Raw genomic sequence first — 25,055 nt, 5'->3', positions numbered from 1 at the left:
CTTCCATCCTTTTCTTTAGGCTCAGTCACTTGTTCAACCTGCATGTCATCAACATTGTGAATCAAATTTTTAGAACCATCAATTTCACCAATTACCTTACCAGTTCTCAAGGTAACTGCTTGAACATGCTCATGCCCGGTTGGTATCACTGTTTGGTTAGGCATCATCCCAACTTCCCTTTTACTCAAAGCTATAGCAATTTGCCCCACTTGATTTTCTAGATTGGCAATGGCCTTATTCATTTTCTGCATGTGGGTATCATTCCTCTGCATGTGAGTGTCATTCCTCTGCATGATGAAATTATCTGTGTTTCTAACCATTGAAGCAACAATTTCTTCCAAAGTTGGTCCTTGAGGTGGTTGATGAGATTGACTAAGTGGTGGTGGAGTATAATATTGGGGTTGACCATAAGGTGGACAAGTATTATGTTGGCCTTGATATGGTTGATATGACCCTTGTTGAAAATTTGGATTGTCGGTCCACCAGAAGTTTGAATGATTTCTCCAATCCGGATTGTATGTTTGTCGGAAATATTCATTCATAGGCAACTCATTATGAAATGAGCCAAAAACATTTGCTTCCTCCATCACAAATTTATTGGAGTATTCTTACATAGTAAGTTCCACAATTTCAGTTGCGGCTGCCATTGGAGATGGTGGAGGTGACTCCTCGGATGTTCCTATAAGAAAAAGAAACAAAAACAAATCAAGATAAAATGAAACAACAATCAATAAACAAAAATAAAACTAAGTACTCTAAACATACTCAAACAAAACAGATAAGCAACCGTGCCAGTTCCCCGGCAACGGCGCCAAAAATTGTTGCATTCCTAAGAGGACACAAATTAATGTGCAAACAACCAATTAAAAATACCCGCAAGTGCACGGATCTATCGAAGTATAGATTATGTAAGTACGGGGTCGATCCCACGAAGAACTTGTCGGCTTCCTATAAGTTCTAATTTGAGTACGTAAAGAACACTTAATTGACACACCACAAATGCAAAATGGAAACTAAAAATGAGTAAAGAAGTGTAAAAGAAATGAAACAATACAAGAAAACTAGAGAAAAACACAAACAGCACTTTCTATCACCCTTTTATCACCATTTGGACAGATTCGTTTTTCTATTTTTCCAGTTTCGACCTCTGTCCAGTGTTTTGCCTATAACTTTCCAACCGTTTATCCAAATTTCACGTTCTTTATACGGTTGGAATCAGCACAGAAAATGGAAGAACACAACGCGGACCAAAAGTCCAAAACAGTTACTAAAATAAACAGAATTCAGTAAACAAGACACACAACGTATCAAACACACAACTCACACACACATTGGGGGGGAGGGGTTTTGGTTTGGTTCAAGTGACCTATTTCTATTGCATGAAAATAAATGGACTTTGAATTTAAATGAGAATAGCAGAGATGAATTATCAAATTGTGAAATTAAAATGTAACAAACACTAGGGTTTCGGAATCCACCCTAAACAATTCTACCAAAGTTCATGAATACTCAAGTGATGAACTCTAAATGTGTTGATGAAGATGTTCGCAATCAAGACCATGGGTCGTGGCTCAAGACGCATTGATTCTCTCTAATATACGTAAAGTGCATGGTTCGTGCTACAATACTTGTGCCCTCCCCATAACCGAACCTAGGTATGGTTCGTACTTCGATTCAATTACAAGGAGAACCCATTAAGTTCAAAGAGAATATGAACATCACAAGAATCCTAATAGCATGGTGTTTACATTAGGTATTCAAGAAACCAATTCACATGGATGATTCTTACTTCATCCATTTATTGCTTAGGATAACATGAAGATACACATAATCCCAACAATCTCAAGAAGCATGCTTTCAAAGATGGCCAACCAAGGAAAAACACACATCAAGGATAGATTAATTTGGTGAATTGGAATTCATCAACAATATCTAGAAATTCATACACTCAAGTATCAAAACAATAAGGTAATCATGTTTAGGGCTTCAACCTAAGCCCTAGCTATGGAGTTTAGTTGCTCATACTTATTCCAAATACAAATTCAAAATAAAATTAGAAAGAGTTTACAGATTTTGAGAAAATGATGAAAGCTTCAAGGTCATCAATGGTGGAAGCCTTCTTCTCCACTTTGCTTGGCTGCACCTTGGCTTCTCCTAGCTCCAAACTCTCCAAAATCTGCTCTCAATGTGTAGAATCATAGAATGAATTGGCTACCCACGTTCAAAACCTCTCCCAAAATCTGATTGCACTTTCCTTTCCATTGCCCATCAATTTCCAGCTCACAAATATAATATAAAACTCATACTTTCCTTAAAGCCTTTGCCCTTGTCCCCTTGCCATGATGAAGCTTTGTCCTCACAAAGATGCCAAAAGCTTCAGAAAATATCTCATTTACAAAGGTAATTCCTTGTTACCAAGAGTTATGGTAACAAGAAATTAAGATGACACAAAGGAGGTAAAAGCTGGCCAAATCCGGATTTCCAGAGCTGTGGTAACATTCTGGATTGGTTGGATAGGCAATACTTGTCCAATGGAGCTCAAATTTGGATATGTTGTAGTTAACATCCATTGGAACAAGTCTCATGAAGATCATGACCTCATCCGAGCACCAGAGCATGTTGATCCCAGGCCAAGAAGTTGACCTACGAAAATGAACAAAAACAGAATTTATAACTAATAATGCACTTTTAGCTCATTTTCATCACAACCAAGGTAAAATCTAAGAAAACACAAAAAAGAAGTAAAAAGCTATAAAATGTCAAGAACTAACTCAAAATAGTGGGTGAATAACATGAAAAATCATGTGTAAAAAATGAACCGAACACACCACACTCAGCCGCCTTGAGTACAAGAAGAAGAAGACTTACAGAAGTGTACTCTTCAAAACCCAGAAGTTCACCCTTTGATTGGTGATCATGTTAGATTTCTTTATATGCGTGTTCATGATCTTTCGCACAATCTGAAATACATAAAGACATACCTGACGCCATCTTTCTTGAGCACACGACTTCTGAACTCATTTAACTGCAGCAACAACAATCCCAGCAAGAACAGGAATGACTCAAGACTTCTGCTCTCTCTCAGATCTGTTTTAGCTCTCTCTTTATGATGAGATTAGAGTTAGAGAACGTGTCTGATGAGAGCAAGGCTTTAAGCTTATATAGGGTTAGGTCAAGTCTTCTCTACTCATCACCGAGGGCCGACTTGACTAATCTTCCAAGCCCACCAAAACGGTTAACGCAAAAAGGAAATAAATAGGACCCTTTAATAGGCTTCAAAACCTTTCCTTATTCCACAAGGTTTTGAGCCTCAAGGTATAACTTAATTTAAACTCTTATCAAAACCTGATATAACTTAGTATCTAGTGCACCGATCTAAATAGGAAACATAATAGATCACGCATCAACAACTTCCAGTGAAGGATCTTTGTTCTCTTCACTATTTTCTGGGTTTGGAGGTTCACATGTCTTCTACTACTCTTTTGCTCTGTAAGTACATTTATGATCCTCTGCTCAAAGTTGATACGGTTTGCCAAACATTATTCTACACCTATTGGTTTGGCTAAGCTTACTCCAGATCATGTTCTCAAAGATCCAGTTCCACACTGATCTCTGGTAGGTGCTCTGCCGTATATTACTTGGACAAGACCTGAGATAGCCTTTGATGTTTGTCAGCTTTCCCAGTTTATGCACACTCCAGAGAACAACATTTTGAAGCAGCAAATAAACTTCTTAGATATATCGAAGGCACCATCAATCAAGGTCTTTCGTTTACCCTCGGATCTCCCCTCGGATCTCTTCAATTGCAAGGTTTCGATGATGTTGATTGGGACAATCTTAACCATGAGACAGATTTTAGTACAATGGGCAAGATTAGTAGTTACATAACCGATTATGTTTAGCTTTAGTTACTCTTCATTACACGTGTAATTATTGTAATGGTTGATTACAGCCTATATCTCCTGTACTAATTCTGTCAATAATGAGAAAATCATCACAATAACGCCAACATGAGGAGCCAAACATCCCGCCAAATATTCGTGGAGGCGCTATTCATAATCTGCTTTCTAGCATTTCTTAAGTTTGTATGCCACGACTGGTTGAGTAGTTCACGAATACCTGCTGAGCACTTGGAACAAATGAATTCATTAATTAAGACCAACAAGTTGTTGGTAAAAAAGATTTGAGTTTTACTTTCCAGCTAGAAAAGATGGTTCTTTCGTTCATTAAATTGGAAAATACAATCTCACAACCTATTAGTTGCGAAGATTATACACAATCGTAAGCTAGCAAATCTCAGTTTGCATACACCCTTGCAATAGCAAGGGACAAATACTGTGAGATCAACAGATTATGTAAAGGACGCATGGCGGTGAGATGTCCACATTGCTGCCCCATGATGCATTTATTTATAACATGAAACAGCGCTCCCTATCAAGACCAGTATCAACTATAATAGTGGTATACTTATAACAGTGTTTCACACTCGCACACTTTGTAGTTGGTTCATACTAGATATAGAAAGATCCATCTCAAACCGAAACATCACCCACAACAGCATCCACACTCTCAACTTCCCTTATAAAATTTTTCGATGAAGGCAAACCAGCAACCACACCCTCTTCAATTCCACACTCGTTTGTTCCTCTTTTGATCATGAAGTAACCATCCTGCATACCATTCAGAATTAATTTGTGCTTCAGGGTGTGACAAGGCACAAACATATGTTATCTATTAACTATTTAAAAATAATAATTAATGGAAACATACGTCACCCCAGCTTCTGTTCCACTGATTTGCGAGAAGCTGAAACACAAGAGTAAATGGTTAACAAGTAGTCTCAGAAAAATTCTGTGGTTGCACAAAACTCCAGCGTATCAACATACCCAATAGTCCTCCCCAGCATCGGTTGTCCCCCACCCAATTAGCTTAACAGCATGACCTCCCAATACATCACCTTTAATATGTCTGTAAACTCCTGATTTATAGTGTGCAAAATCCTGTAAATAGTTACAACAATATAAGAAATGGATCAAAGTCTATTCTGCGTTTAAAATGTCATTGTCTTGCAACTAGTCATCAAAGTTACTAATACATATCATTGGCACTTTGCATGTCATTTGACAGAAAAACCAACTAATATGTGGTATCACATATGCACACAACATATAGTGTATGAGTTTATCCTAAATAAAGTTTATGTTAAAGGGTGCTCAAGAAATTGACAGCAAAGATAAGGCTTCTTAAAATGGGCATATAATTGTTTATGCAAAGTGATCACGCTATCTTTAAATGTAGTTGCTTGAATCTGCTTGCGCTGAAAGTAAGTACAGTTGTGGTGCTCATTACATTGTCATGGTCAGCTCACATATACCACCAACTAGTGAAAATAGAGGAATTTCAGGGCTCTACGAAGAAAGCTTTAACCATATAGGTGATACCACACCCCCCTCCCTATTAGGATTTTGGCTCGTCAAATATGTCCTAGTTGGTTTAGGATTGTTTTAGGAAAATTAGAGGCATTCTTGTCCTAGAGGGATTAGGAAAGAATTTCAGTTTTCCTTATTCAATTTAGGTTTGGATTTCTAGAAGTCTATTTGGATTTGGATAAATGTAATTTCCTAATCCACTTAGAAATAGGAATTCAATCAGCCTTGGGACATGTAAGCCAACTCTATATCTATAAATGGGGTGCGGCAAGGCTTATTTTACGAGAGGGAGACAGCCAAGAGTTTTGAGATTAGTTCTAGAGTTTGCAAAAGTTCTGTAATCTCTATTATTAATCAAAGGAGCGGTGATTTCTCTACCTAGAGAAATCACAACTGGACGTAGGCAAAAGTTCTGCCGAACCAGTATAATTCTTGTGTGTTTCTAAGTTTCCTAATATTTGCTAATTTAGTCTATTGCCGTTGGTTACATTAAAGAACAAGATCCAGCGTGCGGGTTATTTAACATTTGGTATCAGAGCCAGGTTCAAGGGGTTCTACAATGTCTAAAGGGGAGATGAATGCGGATCTAGGACCTGTGTTAAAACCTTTTGACGGCAAGGATGACTTCACGGACTGGCAAAGGATGATGAAGAACGTACTGATACAGCAAGATTTGGATGATGCACTCGATGGTGAGAAGCCGGCAAGCATGACAGATGCAGCATGGACTAAGGTTCTCAAGAAGGCTAAGAGTTCCATCGAGATCCATCTCACAAGATCAGTTCGGTCACACATCACCGAAAAGATGACTGCCCATGAACCATGGGAAAATTTGGGGAATGTTTATATGGGCAAAACTGTGTCCAATAAACTTTTTCTTAAGGATATACTATTCGGACTTTGACTAGAAGAAGGAGGTGATATTGAAGATCACGTATGCAGGTTCCAGAATTGCATAACTAATCTTCACAAGGTCGAAGAAACTTACAAAGATGATGATATGGCTATCATCCTGCTAAGGTCTCTACCCTCGTCTTTCAAGCACTTTCGAACAACTCTAATGTTTGGAAAAGAGTCCCTGAAGCTTGAAGACGTAATTCAAGCTCTTCAGTCATATGCTAAACTAGATGATATAACTGAAAGCTCTAAAGGCCTTTATGCCAAAGGCACAGAGATGGGGCAGGAAAAGATAAAGGAAGAGAAAACAAGCAACAGAGGTAGGTCAAAATCCAAGAAGAAAAAGGAAAAGAAGGAAGGTTGTTTCGTATGTGGTTCAGCCGATCATTGGAAGAGGAACTGCAAGATTTGGAAAGAGAAGAAAGCCAAGATGGAAGGAAGCTCAGGTTCAGCTAGTGTAGTCACCGAGCATGAGAGTGACGGGGAGCTTCTTTTAGTAACATCAGGCTCCAAGGCTTTCACAAATTGGATTTTGGATATCGGATGCACTTTTCGTATGTGTGTAGTAAGAGAATGGTTCGATACTTACAAAGAAGTCAGTAGCGGGGAAGTTTTAATGGGTGACGATTCTTTATGTCCTGTAAAAGGAATCAGCACTGTTCGAATTAGAATGTTTGATGGGATGATACGAGCTTTGGGGAATGTTAGATATGTCCCTAGACTAAGAAAGAATTTGATTTCCTTGGGTACTTTAGATGAGGCCGGCTATGGGTATGAATCTAAAAAGGGAAGACTCAGGGTAGCCAAAGGATCACTAGTGGTAATGCGTGGTGACCTACAACCCAATAAGCTATATAAGTTAATTGGGACCACTATAGTCGAGGAAGCAGCTATTTCTATAAATCAAGGTATAGAAGACAAGACTGAACTCTGGCATCATAGGCTTGGGCACATAAGCCAGAAAGGGTTGCAAGAATTACACAAGCAAGGCCTGTTGGAAGGCGTGTCATCTTGCAAAATGGACTTTTGTGAATATTGTGTTCTTGTAAAGCAAAGGTATCATTCGCGAGTAGCAGTGCAGATAACCGAAGTAAGGAGCAACTCAGTTATATTCACTCAGATGTTTGGGGCCCTGCACCAACCAAATCAAATGGTGGAGCCAGGTATTTTCTTACTTTCATGGATGATTTTTCTATGAAGGTTTGGGTTTATTTCATGAAGCAGAAATCCGAGGTTTTTGCAAAGTTCAAGGAATGAAAAACAGAAACCGAGAATCAAACTGGAAGAAAGATCAAGTACCTGAGAAGTGACAATGGAGATGAATATACAAGTAATGAGTTTACCGATTACTGCAAGCAGGAAGGCATCATAAGGCACTTCACAGTAAAGAAGAATCCCCAACAAAATGGAGTTGCTGAGAGGATGAACCGAACTCTCATGGAGAGAGAGAGGAGCATGTGATTTCATGCAGGATTGCCTGATGGTTTTGAGGAAGAAGAAGAGCATCAGCATCGTTCACCAGTTAGGAATCAGGTGGAGCAAGAACAAGGGCAGTTTGAAGGCACTCTAATTCACCAGACATCCCAAAGGGTTCGAACTCCAACCAACAATCCACCTGCATTCCAGAGATGCATAGCACTGGACAAACCTAATCGGAACAAGAAGAAACTTGACAAGTTTGGGTTTGACCAAGACGAAGTTAATTATGCTCTCAACATTAGTCAAGGAGATCCAACTACTTATCGAGAAGCTATAGCAAGTGATGAGCGAGATAGTTGGATGAGTGCTATGACAGAAGAAATGAAGTCTCTTTACAAGAACTCTGTTTGGGAGTTGGTTCCTACGCCCAAAGACAGAAAGCTAGTTGGATGCAAGTGGGTATTTAGGAAAAAGGAAGGACTACATGAACAAGATGCCGTGAGATTCAAAGCAAGGCTCGTGGCTAAAGGGTACTCACAAAAGGAAGGGGTGGATTATGATGAGATCTTTTCACTCGTAGTCAAGCATACTTCTCTCAGATTGCTTTTAGAAATGGCAACTCAGCATGACATGGAGATTGAGCATATGGATGTGAAGACAGTGTTTCTTCATAGGGATCTAGAGGAGACAATTTTCATGGCTCAACCAGAAGGGTTTGTTGAATATGGGAAAGAGAACCTATTTGTCAGCTAAGGAAGTCCCTGTAGGGTCTGAAACAGTCTCCAAGACAGTGGTACAAGAGGTTCAATTACTTCATGCTGAAAATCAATTTTAGAAGATGTTTATATGACTGTTGCGTGTACTATCATGTGTTCCAAGATGGGATGATCATATTGCTATTGCTATATGTGGATGACATGCTAATCGCTTGTCAAGACAAGTCTAGAATTCAAGACTTGAAGAAGATGTTGAGCAAGGAGTTCGACATGTAGGATCTAGGTGCAGCACAGAAGATCCTTGGCATGGAAATTCAGAAAGATAGGACCGCTGGAAGGATCTGGATATCACAAGCCAAGTATATTCAGAAGGTTCTTGAGAAGTTCAACATGCAAGAAGCAAAAGTAGTTTCGACTCTTTTGGCAGCTCACTTCAAGTTAAGTGGGCAACGGTGTCCTAAGTCCGAGGAAGAGCAACAAGTAATGGAGAAGGTGCCTTATGCTAATGTCGTGGGCTGCCTTGTGTATGCAATGGTATGCACCCGTCCCGACATAGCTCAAGCAATCAGTGTCGTTTCCAGATACACGACAAATCCAGGAAAGCAACATTGGGATGCAATCAAGTGGATTTTGCATTATTTGACGGGTTCTTGGTGACAAAGGATTATGGTTGAGAAGCAAAAAGAAAATGCAGGGGTGTTGGGATATGTAGATGCCGATTATGTAGGGGACTTGGACAAGAGAAGGTCAACTTCTGGTTTTGTGTTTACATGCGTAGGAGGACCAATTAGTTGGAGGGCACTACTGCAACCAATTACAGCTTTGTCGACCACAAAGACAGTATATATTGCATTGGCCAAAGCTGGAAAGGAAGCAATTTGGCTTAATGGCTTGGTAAGTCAAATGGGAATCACCCAAGATTGTGTGAAGCTGATGTGTGATAGTCAAAGTGCCATTCACTTGGCAAAGAATCAAGTTTTTGCTGGAAGATCAAAGCACATTGAAGCAAGATATCATAGAATTAGAAATTGGGTGGAGTCCAAGGAGATTTGGATTGAAAAGATTCATACGGATGACAATGCCGTAGATTTCCTTACAAAGATAGTGCCGGTCAAGAAGTTCAAGCATTGCTTGAACTTGATCAATCTCATTGATTGATTAAAGTGGAGGACCTACTCACTTGAGGTGCAATGAGGCAAGAAGAAGATTGCCAAGGTGAAAACTCTTGAAGATTTCCAGAGCTGCTTCAAGGAGGTTCAAAGATACTCTGGGGTGCAACGATCAAGACTTGGTTTGACTCACCAAGGTGGAGATTGTTAGGATTTTGGCTCGTCAAATATGTCCTGGTTGGTTTAGGATTGTTTTAGGAAAATTAGAGGTATTCTTGTCCTAGAGGGATTAGGAAAGAATTTTAGTTTTCCTTATTCAATTTAGGTTTGGATTTCTAGAAGTCTATTTGGATTTGGATAAGTGTAATTTCCTAATCTACTTAGAAATAGGAATTCAATCAGCCTTGGGACATGTAAGCCAACTCTATATCTATAAATAGGGTGCGGCAAGGCTTATTTTATGAGAGGGAAAAACGGCCAGAGACAGCCAAGAGTTTTGAGATTAGTTCTAGGGTTTGCAAAAGTTCTGTAATCTCTATTATTAATCAAAGGAGCGGTGAATTCTCTACCTAGAGAAATCACAACTGGACGTAGGCAAAAGTTCTGTCGAACCAGTATAATTCTTGTGTGTTTCTAAGTTTCCTAATATTTGCTAGTTTAGTCTATTGCCGTTGGTTACATTAAAGAACAAGATCTAGCGTGCGGGTTATTTAACACACCCCTCCTCTTCCCCCAAACCCATTCTTTTTTTAAAAAAAATATGAATGAGAATTGTGAGAGAGTATGCTTGAAAATGCAATTTGATGATTTCAAGTTTGCCTGGCCGGCAATATATTAGCAGTTTAGGACTCCGCGCAGATAGATAAACATACGAAGAGGAGGGCAAATAAGATTTTATAGTTTTTCTCATATATTGCAAATTGAAAAGAAAAAGAAGAGAGCCACATCCTCATAAGTTGCAGTACATTCAATTATGAAACAAGAAATTACCTCGTAAACAGTGAAGGCAACCTCAACCGGTCCATTACTATAAACCTCTGCCATGATACTGTGGGAATCAGAATTGATTCTATATGCACTGATACTATAACGCTTTGAATTCTTCCATAGCAGGTTTTTATCTGCACACTTTTTAACACACTTTGGAGTAGGATATGCGGGCTCACACCCAGGGTGTGAACAGCCAGTTGAATCGAAGTATGGGTCACACTGCCAGATGGAATACTTGTCAGGACTTCGTGCAGTATTTAAAAGGTATGATTTTTATGAACCAAACGAAAAAAAACCCTCAAATTTTATATGAAACAGTACTAGCGCGGAAGAAAATGGACAGACTTACACACAAACCCATTGGGTTTAGGTAAACACAGGGACGTCTCTCTTATTTTTTGTTATTAAATTGAGCTCCCTGGTTAGGATGATGAACTAAGAAATTATTCCTAAGTTGAAAGAAATAATTGCAATTCATGAGCACTGACAATCATTCTAACATTGGAGGAAGACTACGCTTTTAGGGCCGGGTTGGAAATGGTTCTTAAGTTGCAAGAAGGCTTGCAGTGCTAAGGTAAGCACTAGATATCATTCCAACATTGAAAGTAAACTTTGCATTTCGGTGAGGATTAAGATTGGTACTGATGGAGAGACTAACAATGGAATCCACAGGCTTTGGGTAAATACAGGGACCTCTCTTGTTTTCTATACTTAAGTTGACCTCCCTGGTTAGGGTTAGCTAACAAATTATTCCTACGTTGCAAGAAAGACTGTAAATTCTAAGGTGAGCTGTGAAAATCATTCTAACAATGGAGGAAGACTGCTTTTGGGGCAAGGGTTGGGGTCACTCTTATGTTGCAAGAAGGCTTGCAATTCTAAGGTGAGCACTATGATATCCTTTCAACATTAAAGGTAGACTTGATTTTGTGTAAAGGTTAAGATGCGAAGGTAACAATGTTTTTGTTTGAAAACCTTTTTCTATTATTGTTTCTGGATATCACTGGCACCCTCCTCCCCCTCCCCCAATCCGCCAAAATTCACACAATAAAAAAGAGAGAGAAGCTGTGTTTAATATATTTAAACAAGGACTTGGTACCTCTTCAGTGACAACAGCATGAAGAGAGAGAGAGAGAGAGAGAGAGAGAGAATTTGTGTTAATATGCTTAACAACAAGAACTAGCTACCTCTTCAGTGACAACACCGTGGTGGACAAAGTATCGCCAAGCATAAATTGGATACCCCCCATCACAACCATCTCCACACATGAAACCACAACACGCTAAGAGATCATTAACAGAAAGTGATATGTTCTGCAATAAAGCATAGAGGATTAAATTTTAAAAAAAGAAAACAAAATATATAAAGGGAAGATGTACATTAATGGAATGAGAAACAGTGAATTTGTTATCAATGAATTTCAGTTACCATGCCAAAATGGATGCAAAAACGGTCTGATAGTGCTTCAACAGCAGCAAAAGCCCAACAAGAGCCACAGTGACCCTATATTTCCAAAAAGCAAACTTTCCATGAATTTCCGGAATTAATTTATTGGACAAGATATCATGTAGACGTATGCAAAAATTATTACCTGATCTTCATTAAAGAAATTGATCCAGCATTTGACATACAAATGAGAAAGCATTAGCACCTTCTGTCTTTTAAATCAAAGAAACACTGAATAACAACATATAAATGAAAAGTAGCAGGTAACCTAGAATTCTTCCAATGGTGTTGCACTGAGGCCAAGCTGTTCTTGCATCAAAATTAGTTGGCAACTTCAAAGATTTTGGATGAGTTAAAATAGGAAAACTCTGCAAATCCTTTCGAGGTGTTGGTTTAACTCCCAGAAGGTGCATAAACTGGCTAACCTGTGCAATGAAAAGGAAATCTTGGGACCCAGGAGGAATATGAAAAACCAATTTATGCATTTCTATGGCAATAAAAGGGCAGGAAAGTCCTTTAAACTTGACCATAAGAAGACCCTTCCGGTTGAAGACTCACAGTGTAATTGGAGAATCGGGGATTCATGGCAGCTTCCCATCCAGCCATGGGGTTTTCATTTATCTGCTTAATGATTGAGTCCTGCTTGGCCATGACAAGAGTCAAAAGGATAATAGTATATTCTTTCACAATTAATATTGGAATGGAATTCTCAGTTATTATTCCCTCCCCACTGTGTATGTGTGCTAACTACTTCCATTGCAATGACTTACTGACCATATACAGCGAGCAAAAGGGAATACCTGAAGAATACGAGAATTAAGCTTACTCTTGGTAACTGGTTTGGCTGCAATAAACTGTGGAGATGATCAACCGTTAGTTTTCTTTCTGGTCAGCAACCATTAGGTTCAATAATGACTTTTAAAATGAACGTAGAGAAAACAAGTTATCCAACCAATTGACATAAACACAGAAGAAGATTAAATTGGCCTCACTACTGATTTTAGACATTAACACACACAAGCAGCAGGGAAGAGAATTTCCATTGCCCAACTGAGTATATGAGGTTCTAGGAAGCTCTACCCTAAAAATCAAATCCCTTGCCCACATGCTATAGTAGCTAGTATATTTACAATGAAGAATAGCATTTGACGTTTTTGTCAACTCTCTCACTTCATCAGTTAGTTGATCTTTATGTATTACTCATAGTATGCATAATAAACTTATTTGAGGGATCGCTCAAGTGAAGCGCTCTCTCTCTCTATATATATATATATATGAGAAATCTTAGTTTCCATAGGATCAGTCATTGGATTGTTTTGCAAGAGTGCATAAAGGGGAATCATTACGTTATTCAAGTCGCTACCTCAGGTCATAATTACGCAATCGGCCCAGTTTGAGACTGAACAAAACAGAGCAATTTGGATCCGATGCACTAAATCCCATTTCATATTGCCCATATCAATCAGAGACTCAGACTCAGTAAACATGAATTCATCATATAATTTCAAAGGGAAACTGAGAATAGCAAGAAAATGAAAGAAAAGAGCTCTGCAAATTGAAATCAGTTAAAAGATTCAAGGTAAGCTAAGAATACAAAAGAGATCGGATAGGAAACAAATAAAACTAAGGAAGGGGACAACACGGAAAGCAAAGGGAAAATAAAAAGGCTTAGAGTTCACGAGCCTGTGGGTGAAAGCTGGAAATGGCCCCTAAAAGCAACAGCAAAGTCGCAAAATATAGCTGCTGAATTGTAGCCATCTTCCTCCCGTTCATCTATCAAGCTTATCAATATTACGACTGAAGATGACTCCCGATAAACAAATGGCTTTTCTCGCTTCTACCTTTTATATTAATATATTATTGGTTGTTGGTCCAAACTCGTGGAAAGAATAAAATAATAAGTAATTGAAAAAAAATATGGCTCTGAAGTCTGAAGAGAAGATAAAGAAACTGACGGAAAATGATAGGAAAGGGAACTGAGAGAAGTAATCACTATTGGCGGGACAAATATTGTTGCACAACAACAGCACGACTTTGCATTGATTTTTGTGTAAACGATTATGGACCACGGAATCCTCCGCCAGTTTGAATTTCGCAATTGGTTGGGGTTCGGGTACACTGCCGATAGGGTGCTTTTATTAGCCTAAATTCATTTTTTAGTTAAAATTTAGTTAAAAATACATGAAAGTTATTTTAGGAACTCTCTATAAAATTTGAACTCTAATCATATTTTCTAGTTTAGTTATTTTTTAATTCAATATGATTGGTTTATCTTTATAAAATTTTGAAGATAAGATGGGTGAGAAAATATGACAAGGGGTAGAAATAATAACAAAAAAACAAAATTAAAAATTAGTTAATATTAATTAAAAGTTTAAACTATACATAAAACAAAACATCATTAAATTATAGTGAGTCACTAGCAGTCCTTTCTCTCTCCTCAGATTTAGGAGCTTCTAGAGGTCTTCTTATTTTAGGAGGTGGATATAAAGCATGGTTGAAGTTGTATTTTTCTAATTTCTCCCTAAAATTTGTCTAATAAGGTGGTTTAGGAAGCCCAATATGGATGCTTTTATATCAATGGTCTCTGAATTTTCCCTCATTTTATTTTTTATCCACAAATTCCAATAATAGTATTTGTCATCCTCAAATAGTCTCTTACATTATTTTCATGGGATTTTTGTACAAATGTCACTTGAACTTATACATCTGTTTCAATTGGTCACGTTTAAGAAAAATTTAAGCAAAATGTCACCTTAAGTTTTCAAAATCTATGATTTGTCACAAGACTTTAACATCATCCAATTTTCCATCCATTTTGAAGGGTATTTTAGTCTTTCCAATATGTAAACCCTCTTATATATATATATATATATATATATTAAATATAAAGTTATGTAAACCCTCTTGCTTGGAAAGACTAAAATACCCTTCAAAATGGATGGAAAATTAGATGATGTTAAAGTCAGGTGACAAATCATGAATTTTGAAAACTTGACATTTTGCTTAAATTTTTCTTTAAGGTGACAAATTAAAACTGATGTATAAGTTTAGGTGACATTTCTACAAATATCCCTATTTTCATTAACTCCGATAAACTTTCTGTTAAATTAAAGAGTAAACTTGGAAACTCATCCATGTGTGATTTTACTAATTTCAACTAAAAAACAAAAACAGACGCCTAGGAATCAAGGCACCCATTGCATCTTCAGCAATAGTCGCTTCAACATTAGATCAGCCGCCTAGGAATCAACCATTTAATCTTTTATGTCATTGGGGAAAATGAGACCTGCAATAGGAGAAAAACTTCCTTGTCATAGGGATGTCACTCTCAGCATTCTACCTAAGTGTCCCAAACCACTAAAATCATGATAGCTGGCATCCAACTTAAAAATATTATCTGCACTTCTGTTTTATATTTTGAGAGGATTTTTGCACCTAGGATGGAGGTGACAGGCGAACATGGGGCATGGATGGAATTAGAAGTGTCAAATGGACTGGCCGACTTGACACGACACGACACGAGCACAGCTCGTTTAAATAAGGCCTGGCACGACATGACCCGTATCTTTGGGCCGTGTCGGGATGAGGTAATTTGGTCTAATAGGTAGGCCGACCCAATCCAAACGAGCTGACCCGTTTAAAACCCATTTATTAAATTATACTTGTTTTAGAGAAAAATAATACATTATATTATTACATTTATATCTTAAATTCATTTTTTTTCTTTAAGAATATATATTAAAATTTAATATTTTCTTTATATATAAAATAATGATTTTGTTTTTCAAGTTTCAATTTTTAAAACTCAAACAATAATCCAACCATTTTTCTATTTAAATGTACTTTAAATAAAGTTATTGACCTCTTTTTCTTAGTAATTTAATCACATTAATAGGACAACCCTTTGAGAACTTTAGGGTACATATTATTAGTATGTACATAATTATAAAAGAGATTTAAATGAAGTAGTAAAAAAAATTACAAAAAAAATACAATACATAAGTCACATTTGATGTGGGCCCATATCAACCTGTTTAGTGGTTTGACATGAGCACGACCCGAACCCACAGCCACGACACAAGCACGGGGGCTCGAGCTGTGGGTCAAGCCGAAATTGATGATTTTCCTAAATAATTGGGCTCGACATGACTCGTTTATTAAATGGGCCAACTCTAAATGGGCTAGGCCGATACTGCACAACCCGTTTGACACCTCTAGATGGAATGATAATTTAAACTACAAGAAGAAGAGGGTCTTCACACACACACACACACACACACACTAGCAAGGTGTCATGAGAATTTGAACCTCTGGTCTAGTGTCAATTTGCTTTGCAATCTAGAAAGACGTCCTATTTCAAATCCCCCTCCCCTAGTTGGAAGAAAATTCTTCGAAAATGTATTATGCATCTGACTTTAAACTTTAAAGTGAGTTTACAATTTTAAACGCGCAAAGATTAATCCTTCATCCTGAAGGCATTTCTTGTGTCAATTCAATTCTAGAAAGGGTAGATTTACTATTATACCCAATATAGGAGCCCAAATTATAAAAAAACCTATATAAAATGGACTTTAGAAACACACCCAAAGCCCATTTACAACATAACCAAAAGGTTTTTAACTTCTTTTAAATTACAAAACTACCATTGATTTCATAAAACAAACCCAACCCTAAAACCTCATAAAAAAAAACCCAAAACATTCAATAGGGCATCAAAGAAATTTAATAATCAAAATTAAATTCAATAGAGTCAGCTATCATTTTTTGAATTTAAAGTCGGCTGTCATTTTTTGAGTTTGTTTATAGAAATTAAATGGTGTAGGGTTTATCTATATTATTAGTGTTAAGAATGGGTATATTACTAAATATCTCCTTCAGGAATCCCTTGGCAATTATAAGCAATGCTCAAACCAAAAGAACCACCAATTTTTTTTTTCTAGTTTTGCTGTGTTGAACTTGAACCTACGCTGATGATAATGTCTATGAGAACGCATCCATGTCATTACCCTCAAACCAATGTTTATGCATGATCTGACTTGAGAATTGTCTAGCAAAGTTAGCTGTTGGAGTAGGTTTTTTAAGACAAAAATGACATTTCAGAGTGCACGTATATCATTTTCTTGCACAATTAAAAAAGAAGAAGCAACAATTAGTACTTGAAACAAGTAATTGCCAGCTGATAAATTCTACTTGAGAGGCTTCATACCCTGCACAAGTCAGAGAAAAGTTCAACGTCTGTATTACTGGCACCACAGATTAACATCCAGAAAATTTCCAAGAAAAATTTAATGAAACCCAACTTAAAATAGTAAATGATGCATTTGAACAAAAAATTTGTTGGGAAGGGTCAAAAAATATAAAATCTTGGATCTTGAGTGCTCTAACATAACAACGGGTATTTTTGAGTGTCATGCTGGATTTAACATGTGCTCAACGACACCCAATATCAGTTTTATTTATATTTTATTATTATGACTTGTTCTTGGGGTATGCAAACCATCTTCAATATGATAAAAAACAACAAAGAAAATGATAATAGCCTGAGAGTGCATTCCAACGTCTATAATTTGCACTTATTAGCCATGTTGTTTGTAGTTAATATTAAGTTTTATTATATTTTTTATTAATGTATGAAAAATGAAAAGAGGAAAACTACTGAAGCTCACATGCAATGCAAGAAAGAAAGGAAAAATTAAATTTGTTCCTGCTAGGGCTTGAAGGCGATTGAAAACTATAAACGGGCACCTTAGGACTACTGACGCTCTGTTTTCTGCTTATGGCTGTCATTTTCTTATTCTAGGGTTTAGTTTCTTTGTCATAGAGAACTAACTCCCTAGCTATGCCAAGAGAATGAGTAATTTGTTTATCAAAGAAATGTGTCCTTATAGTCCCCTTGTATTAGTGTGTGTGTGTGTGCATGGGGTGGGGAGGGTGTTCGTGGGTGTAATTATTCATAGGCTACTACTTTCCAGAATAGTAGAAAATAATTTCGAATGCAGTAAATAGTTGTCATCCAGAAGTCAAAAGCTACAATAGGAAACCAAAGCAATACTTCCTATTGTGGCCATTAGAAGTTGTACCTTAGAAAACCTTAGTTCATTGACTGCCAGTCGGAGAGAATCATTTGAGAGTATTAACCGTGACAGGGCACCTGTGCTTAACCTGCATTATTTATAAAAGACAAACAGGATGGGTTGATTAACGATTCGAACAATTAGCAAGAAAGCTATCACACAGACGAATTTATTGTTTAGACATAATAAACTTTTTTTTCTTACTGGGCTGATGTTTGTGCACAATAAACAAAAAGTTTCCATGTCCCATGTAAGTAAGTGAACCATCAAACAGAGTCATCTTTCCGTTTATCTTTATTTGGTCCTTTCTCCAGTGGATGTTCATTCTAACTGGCAGATGGTAGTTATTTATATTTAAAAAGTGGAAAAATTTGCTATTGATGATAACTTAATTAGGCCATTCTTTGAACCCATTAGAATTTCCTTGGGGCATGTAGATGGTGTCTCCATACAAATTCACTACTCAATCTAAAGATGGAGCCAACTGGAAAAGGATGGGAGTTGCAGATAGTTGTTAGAAGATAACATTGCTAACGTGCCTAATTACAAAGAAAAGTGTAGAGAATATTTGTAATTGTTTACCCCAGAAACTTGGCTGCCTCTGAGACAGAACCCTCAACTGCAAAAATGAGATCCAACAGAGCTTGCATTCCCTGCAAAGGAGAGTAGCTAGTGTTAGGATCGTTACAAAGCCAAATGACTTAAATCAAAGATAATTACATACCAAAATGAACTTAGGATTATTGGGTCCAATTTGGGGACCACAATCTGATCCTCTAATGGTAGACTTTGGGGGAAGAATTTGAAGAAGCTCTTGAGGAGGGGAATAAGCATCAAGATCCAGTGTGTTCCTGACTAGACCAGACTAGCTCAAGACAAGAGTAAATAATCATTTGATAATTGAGGATGTGGAAATTAAAAGAAGATTGAAATGGAGTGAACACACCTTTTAGAGCTATAAGAGCGCGAAGGCGAGCCAAGGCTGAGGCACGATTCATGTGTTGGGATCGGTCCTCCACAGCCTAAATTGGAATTCAATTAATTGAATATTGAGCATATAGAGCGTTTAGAGCATTTAGAAGCAAAGAAGGAGACCTGCGCAGTAAGTCCGGTGGGGAGGTGCTTGAGGCGTACGGCAGACTCTCGCTTGTTACGGTGCTGACCCCCTGGGCCCGACGCCTTGAAAGTGTCCATTTGGCACTGACTCATCAGCTCTTGGTCCGTAGATGCCAGATATCCCTTTCCGCTATTCGTATTACTTGCGGCACCAATGCTGCTCCCGTACTTAGAGCACCGTATGAAGAAGGAGGCGTCGCTTTTCTTGTCTTCCAGTAATTGTGGTGGCTGTTGCGTCCACCTCCAGTTGCTTAAGCATTTTCTTCTTATTTTCACAGCTATGGCTGGAGACGGAGGTGGACATGATGCTTGAAATATAGCAGGCTTAGCAGCTGCGCCACTGCTTCTTCTTGAAACTCCAACTACTCTAACCCATGAATTTGAATATGATAATTTCCACCATAACTGCGCCACGGCCATTCTCCCTCTATACGAAATATAGTGATTCCCGCCGCAAATCGTCAAACACCAAATACCCTAAACCCTAAATCCTAAGTATTGTAACCCTGCCTGAACCATATTCTCAATTACCACCTTCACTTTCCTTTTCGAGATTTGTCACCGAATTATATATATATAGTTTGAGAAGGCTTAATTGCTACAGTGCATCCTGAAATATTAGTTAATTCTCATTTTGCCTCCTTAAAGTTAAAGTGACATATTTTGCCCCATTGACCGATGTGTTGTATCTCACTTTGCCCATCACCGTCAAGTCTGTTAAAAATTCTGTTAAAAATGCTGATGTGGCACCAATAGGACCCACTATTTGACTAAACTAAGTGCCATGTGTGAAGAAAAAAAATTAAAAATTAAAATTGTCTTTTAAAAGTTATGGATTTAGGGCTTTGACCTCACCCATCCCCCACCAATATTCCTTCTCTTAATAAATTAGGTGTATATGAATATTTAAATATAACAAATTTCAAAAAACAAAAAATAAAAAGGGAGTTTCACTAAAATACCCAAAATAGGGGCTGAAATTATAAAAATACCCAACACCCAAAACACTTTATAAACATACCCAAAACTCATCATTACACACACTCAAAACCCATTTATAAACATACCCAAAACCCATCATTACACACATACCCAAAATCCATTTTGGGTATGTTTCTATGTTTAAATAGTGCTTGGGTATTTTTATAAATACATGTCTAGGATTGGGTATTTTTATAAATATCTAAAATAAAAAACCCATCATCCCCAAGCCACCCTTCCCAGATTTCTTCTCCCTCATTCTCCCTCTCTCTCTCTCTCTCTCTCCCTTTCCTTTCTCTATGATCTCCCTCTCCCCTCTGTATTTTCTTCTCCCCAACAACCTAGACAACCCCTAGCATCAGTGGCAACACATGCCCCACTCCACCCCCAGCCAAACCCAACCCACCCCTCTCTCTGCAAATTCAAAAACCAGCAAATTGAAAGAAAAAAAATTCATTGTTTTTGTTGTTTTGTACTCGAAGGTCTGCAACCAAATTTGATGGCTTCTGAATTCAGCGAGATGGAGATGGTGGGTTGTAGCTGCTGGAGGTCCAACAGAAAAAGAGGCCAGGGCTCATCTGGGTTGTCGACGACTGTGCGGAGGGTTGGGGCTGCTAGGGAGTAAGGGGAGAGAGGTGGGAGATATTGAAGAGGATATTGGTGAGCAAAATTATAGGAATGGAGTTGATATTTCTAGCCAAAAGATTCAGCTTCCCAACCCTCTACCCACTTCGTCATTCGTTGTATCTGTAGATGAATGGCAAACAATACAATCTGGTGGGGATGAGATAGGGAAGTGGTTGTTGAACTCTGATAATATTGACTTTGTTGATCAGATTGGACCCAATTCATATAAGGGAGTTTACAAGGGGAAAAAGGTTGGAATTGAGAAGCTTAAAGGGTGTGACAAGGGAAATTCTTATGACTTTGAGCTCCAAAGAGATCTTTTGGAGCTCATGACATGTGGGAACAAGAACATTTTGTAGTTTTATGTCGTTTGCATTGATGAAAATCATGGGTTGTGCGTTGTGACAAAGTTGATGGAAGGTGGATCAGTGTATGACATGATGCTTAATTCTCATATTTTTTTCCCATAAAATTTACCACTCCTAGCCTTTGAATCAACTAACCCTAGCCATTGTACAGACTGGTATTGCTGAACCGGTTTAGTTCAATTCCTTTATGTTTCAGCAGATCTTTTCCTTCCCATTGAATCCTCAATCTCTAACTTGAATTCTCATATTTTTTCCAATCAAATTGACCACTCCTAGCCTTTGAATCAGCCAACCCTAGCTCATTGTACAGACCGGTATTGCTAAACCGGTTCAGTTCGATTCTTTTATGTTTTAGGCGATCTTTTCCATCCCATTAAATCCTCAATCTCTAATTTGAATTCTCATATTTTTTCCCATCAAATTGACCACTCCAATCCTTTGAATCAACCAACCCTAGCTCATTCTACAGACTGGTATTGCTGAACCGGTTCAGTTCGATTCTTTTATGCTTTAGCAGATCTTTTCCATCCAATTGAATCCACAATCTCTAATTTGAATTCTCAGATCTTTTACCATCAAATTAAATACTCCTAGCCATTGAATCAGCCAACCCTAACTCATGAAATAGACTGGTACAGTTGAACCGGTTCAGTTCCTTTTATTTATGCTTTAGCGGATCTTTTCTATACCCTTAAATCCCCAATCTCTAATTTGAATTCTCTTATGTTTTTCCCATCAAATTGACCACTTCTAGCCTTTGCCTCAGCCAACACTAGCTCACGGTACATGCTGGTATTGTTGAACCGATTCAGTTCGATTATTTTATGTTTGAGAAGATCTTTTATGTCCCCTTGAATCCTCAATCTCTAATTTGAATTCTAATATTTTTTCCCATGAAATTGACCAGTCCTAGCCTTTGAATCAGCCAACCCTAGCTCATTGTACAGATTGGTATTGCTGAACCGGTTCAGTTCGATTTCTTTATGTTTAAGGAGATCTTTTCAGTCCCATTGAATCCTCAATCTCTAAGTTGAATTCTCATATTTTTTCCCATAAAATTGACCACTCCTAGCCTTTGAATCAACCAACCCTAGCTCATTGTACAGACTGGCATTGCTGAATCGGTTCAGTTCGATTCCTTTATGTTTGAGCAGATCTTTTCCATTCCATTGAATCCTCAATTTTTAACTTGAATTCTCATATTTTTTCCCATCAAATTGACCACTCCTAGCCTTTAAATCAGTCAACCCTAGCTCATTGTACAGACTGGTATTGCTGAACCGGTTCAGTTCGATTCCTTTATGTTTTAGGCGATCTTTTCCGTCCCATTAAATCCTAAATCTCTAATTTGAATTCTCATATTTTTTCCCCATCAAATTGACCACTCCAAGCCTTTGAATCAACCAACCCTAGCTCATTCTACAAACTGGTGTTGTTGAACCGGTTCAATTCGATTCTTGTATGTTTTAGCAAATCTTTTCCATCCCCTTGAATTCTCAACCTCTAATTGGAATTCTCATATCTTTTACCATCAAATTAAATACTCTTAGCCATTGAATCAGCCAACCCTAGCTCATGAAACAGACTGGTACAGTTGAACAGGTTCAGTTCTTTTCAGTTGTGCTATAGCAAATCTTTTCTATCCCCTTAAATGCCCAATCTCTAATTTGAATTCTCATACTTTTTCCCATGAAATTGACCACTTCTAGCCTTTGCCTCAGCCAACCCTTGCTCACGGTGCATACTGGTATTGCTGAACCGATTCAGTTCGATTCGTTTATGTTTTAGAAGATCTTTTATGTCCCCTCGAATCCTCAATCTCTAATTTGAATTCCCATATTTTTTCCCACCAAATTGACCACACCTAGCCTGTGAATCAGCCAACCCTGGTTCATTGTACAGATTGGTGTTGCTGAACCGGTTTAGTTCGATTCCTTTATATTTGGGGAGATCTTTTCCATCCCCTTGAATCCTCAATCTCTAATTTGAATTCTCATATTTTTTCCCATCAAATTGAGCACTCATGTCCTTCGAATCAGCCAACCTTAGCTCATGAAACAGACTAGTATAGTTGAACCGGTTCAGTTCGTTTCATTTTTGTTTTTGCAGACCTTTTCCATCCCATTGAATCCCCAATCTCTAACTTGAATTCTCATATTTTTTTTCCATCAAATTGACCACTCATTGTATAGACTGGTATTGCTGAACCGGTTCAGTTTGATTCCTTTATGTTTGAGGAGATCTTTTCCATCCCCCTGAATCCTCAATCTCTAATTTGAATTCTAATATTTTTTCCCATCTGTTGAGGCCCAAAAAATCCACAGTTGGACCCAAATAAATTCCCGGCCCAGTACAACACCTTATTGAGGAAAAACCTGACTTGGAGCACACAAAAGACTGCCATGCACGAGTCACACTCCACGTGCCATGCCAAATAAATAATCCGTCATGCTAGGAATCAAGATTAAGATTATAAAGTGCATTAGCTCTGCAAATCCATGCTAATTATCCCATCAAGCATAATGATTAAAAGCATGCCAAGCGATATGCCATGCCAAGCGACATGTCATGCCAAGCAGGAAATCATTATTACACACCCAATCACGCTACAAGCCTAAGTGGGCCCAAGCCACTCGAATGCCCGGGGCTTGCTTGAGTGGGTTGTGGTATGGATGGTAATAAGTTGTCATAAGGCCCATTGATGGACCGAGAAATGGAGGTTCCGGGTCGCTTGGGAGCCTCGGAACTCAGGCCCATTTCTTAGGCCCAAAAACATGGGTAAGCACAAGAGAGAAAATATCCCAACCAAAATAGCCCACTAAAATTAACCCAAATAGCCCATTACCTTAGATAGCCCACGAAGCCCAAATGTTTGGTGAATTTAGCCCACTTATTGGATAACTTGATTTTTCATATTAAAAAACCCATACAAGCTGAATAAAGGGGATCCAAAGCCCTCAGCACTTGGCTGAAGAGGAGGGCCACAAAGAAGCCAAGGGATCCACACGTGAAGGGCTGCTAGGAGGGAAGGAACAAGTTTTCAAGCAAAGCATCCAAAGAACCAAAAGATATTGGCGCGCAAGGAGCTACCCTTCGAACCAGCATGTATGCCCAGTTCTCTCTCTTTTCAGATCTGACCATGAAAAAGGGAGGGGGAGAGAGGAAGAGGGATATCTGAAAACAGGAATGCTTCATCGAGGCAGCCGCGGGAAAGGGTGCCTTGAGCTCCCAAAATCTCTGATTTTATGCAAAGGAGCAGAGTAGATTTCACCAAAAGAAGATGATTGAAAGGATGAGGAGAGAAAGGAAGGGAAAAACTTGGCAAAATAGGATGGAAATCATTAGGGTTTCTTGGAAGCAAATGACTTCCAGCGGCTATAAATAGGGCCTCTTCTACCCAACGAAAATAATCAACAACCAGAGAGCAAGCTTCCTCTCTTACTTTCAAAACCAACAATTTTCGTGCTTAGTTCATCTATTTCCTCAGTTTTCCTTCTTGCCATGCTGTTCTAACACTTGACAGAGCCTCTGTCAAGCTGCTGGAAAATTACCCAAAACACCCCATACTTCACCACTAGCCATAACCATAAATCTAGGAGCAAGCTTCCTCTCCTACCTGCAAGAACTTAGCAAAATTCGTGCTCTACTCCCCCTCCCCCTCATTTTTCCCCTTCTGGCAGGCTGCTCTAGCATTTGACAGAGTCACTGTCAAGTTGCCGGAAATAATATTCAAGCCACCCATTCCTCTCTTTTTCCTCATTCTCAGCCAAACCTCTTTGCAAACTCTTCATCTCCTACCTTAATATCCCGTCCCCCCCCCCCCCCCCCCCCGAGGAATACTTAGTTTTCTCTTTAGTGCTAAACTCATGACAATTTTGCTCCC

The 25,055-nt window shown here is 38.3% G+C and overlaps 2 protein-coding genes across 2 annotated transcripts; both read right to left on the bottom strand.

Annotated features, from left to right (window-relative positions):
• Positions 1–4,188: 4,188 nt before the first annotated feature.
• LOC110764573 (cathepsin B-like protease 3) lies at positions 4,189–13,997 on the bottom strand. Its single transcript, XM_021967576.2, has 11 exons — positions 13,687–13,997; positions 12,804–12,857; positions 12,562–12,642; positions 12,272–12,428; positions 12,149–12,153; positions 11,986–12,060; positions 11,745–11,870; positions 10,561–10,779; positions 4,887–5,000; positions 4,771–4,806; positions 4,189–4,670 (listed from the first exon to the last, which is right to left on the bottom strand). Exons 1-11 carry the CDS (start codon positions 13,774–13,776, stop codon positions 4,533–4,535), a joined length of 1,095 nt encoding a protein of 364 aa, XP_021823268.1. The 5' UTR covers positions 13,777–13,997; the 3' UTR covers positions 4,189–4,532.
• A 2,988-nt stretch (positions 13,998–16,985) lies between these two features.
• Positions 16,986–19,752, bottom strand: LOC110764559 (Class I peptide chain release factor). The gene is made up of 6 exons (XM_021967556.2): positions 19,176–19,752; positions 19,027–19,102; positions 18,805–18,935; positions 18,663–18,733; positions 18,087–18,168; positions 16,986–17,213 (listed from the first exon to the last, which is right to left on the bottom strand). Exons 1-6 carry the CDS (start codon positions 19,614–19,616, stop codon positions 17,193–17,195), a joined length of 822 nt encoding a protein of 273 aa, XP_021823248.1. The 5' UTR covers positions 19,617–19,752; the 3' UTR covers positions 16,986–17,192.
• Between the last annotated feature and the right edge of the window lie 5,303 nt (positions 19,753–25,055).

The sequence above is a fragment of the Prunus avium genome, chromosome 3, assembly GCF_965620075.1.
Source record: "Prunus avium chromosome 3, drPruAviu1.hap1.1, whole genome shotgun sequence".
Classification (NCBI taxonomy): domain Eukaryota; kingdom Viridiplantae; phylum Streptophyta; class Magnoliopsida; order Rosales; family Rosaceae; genus Prunus; species Prunus avium.
The sequence above is the reverse complement of the archived record's forward strand: the minus strand, read 5'-3'. Positions and strand labels throughout refer to the sequence as shown.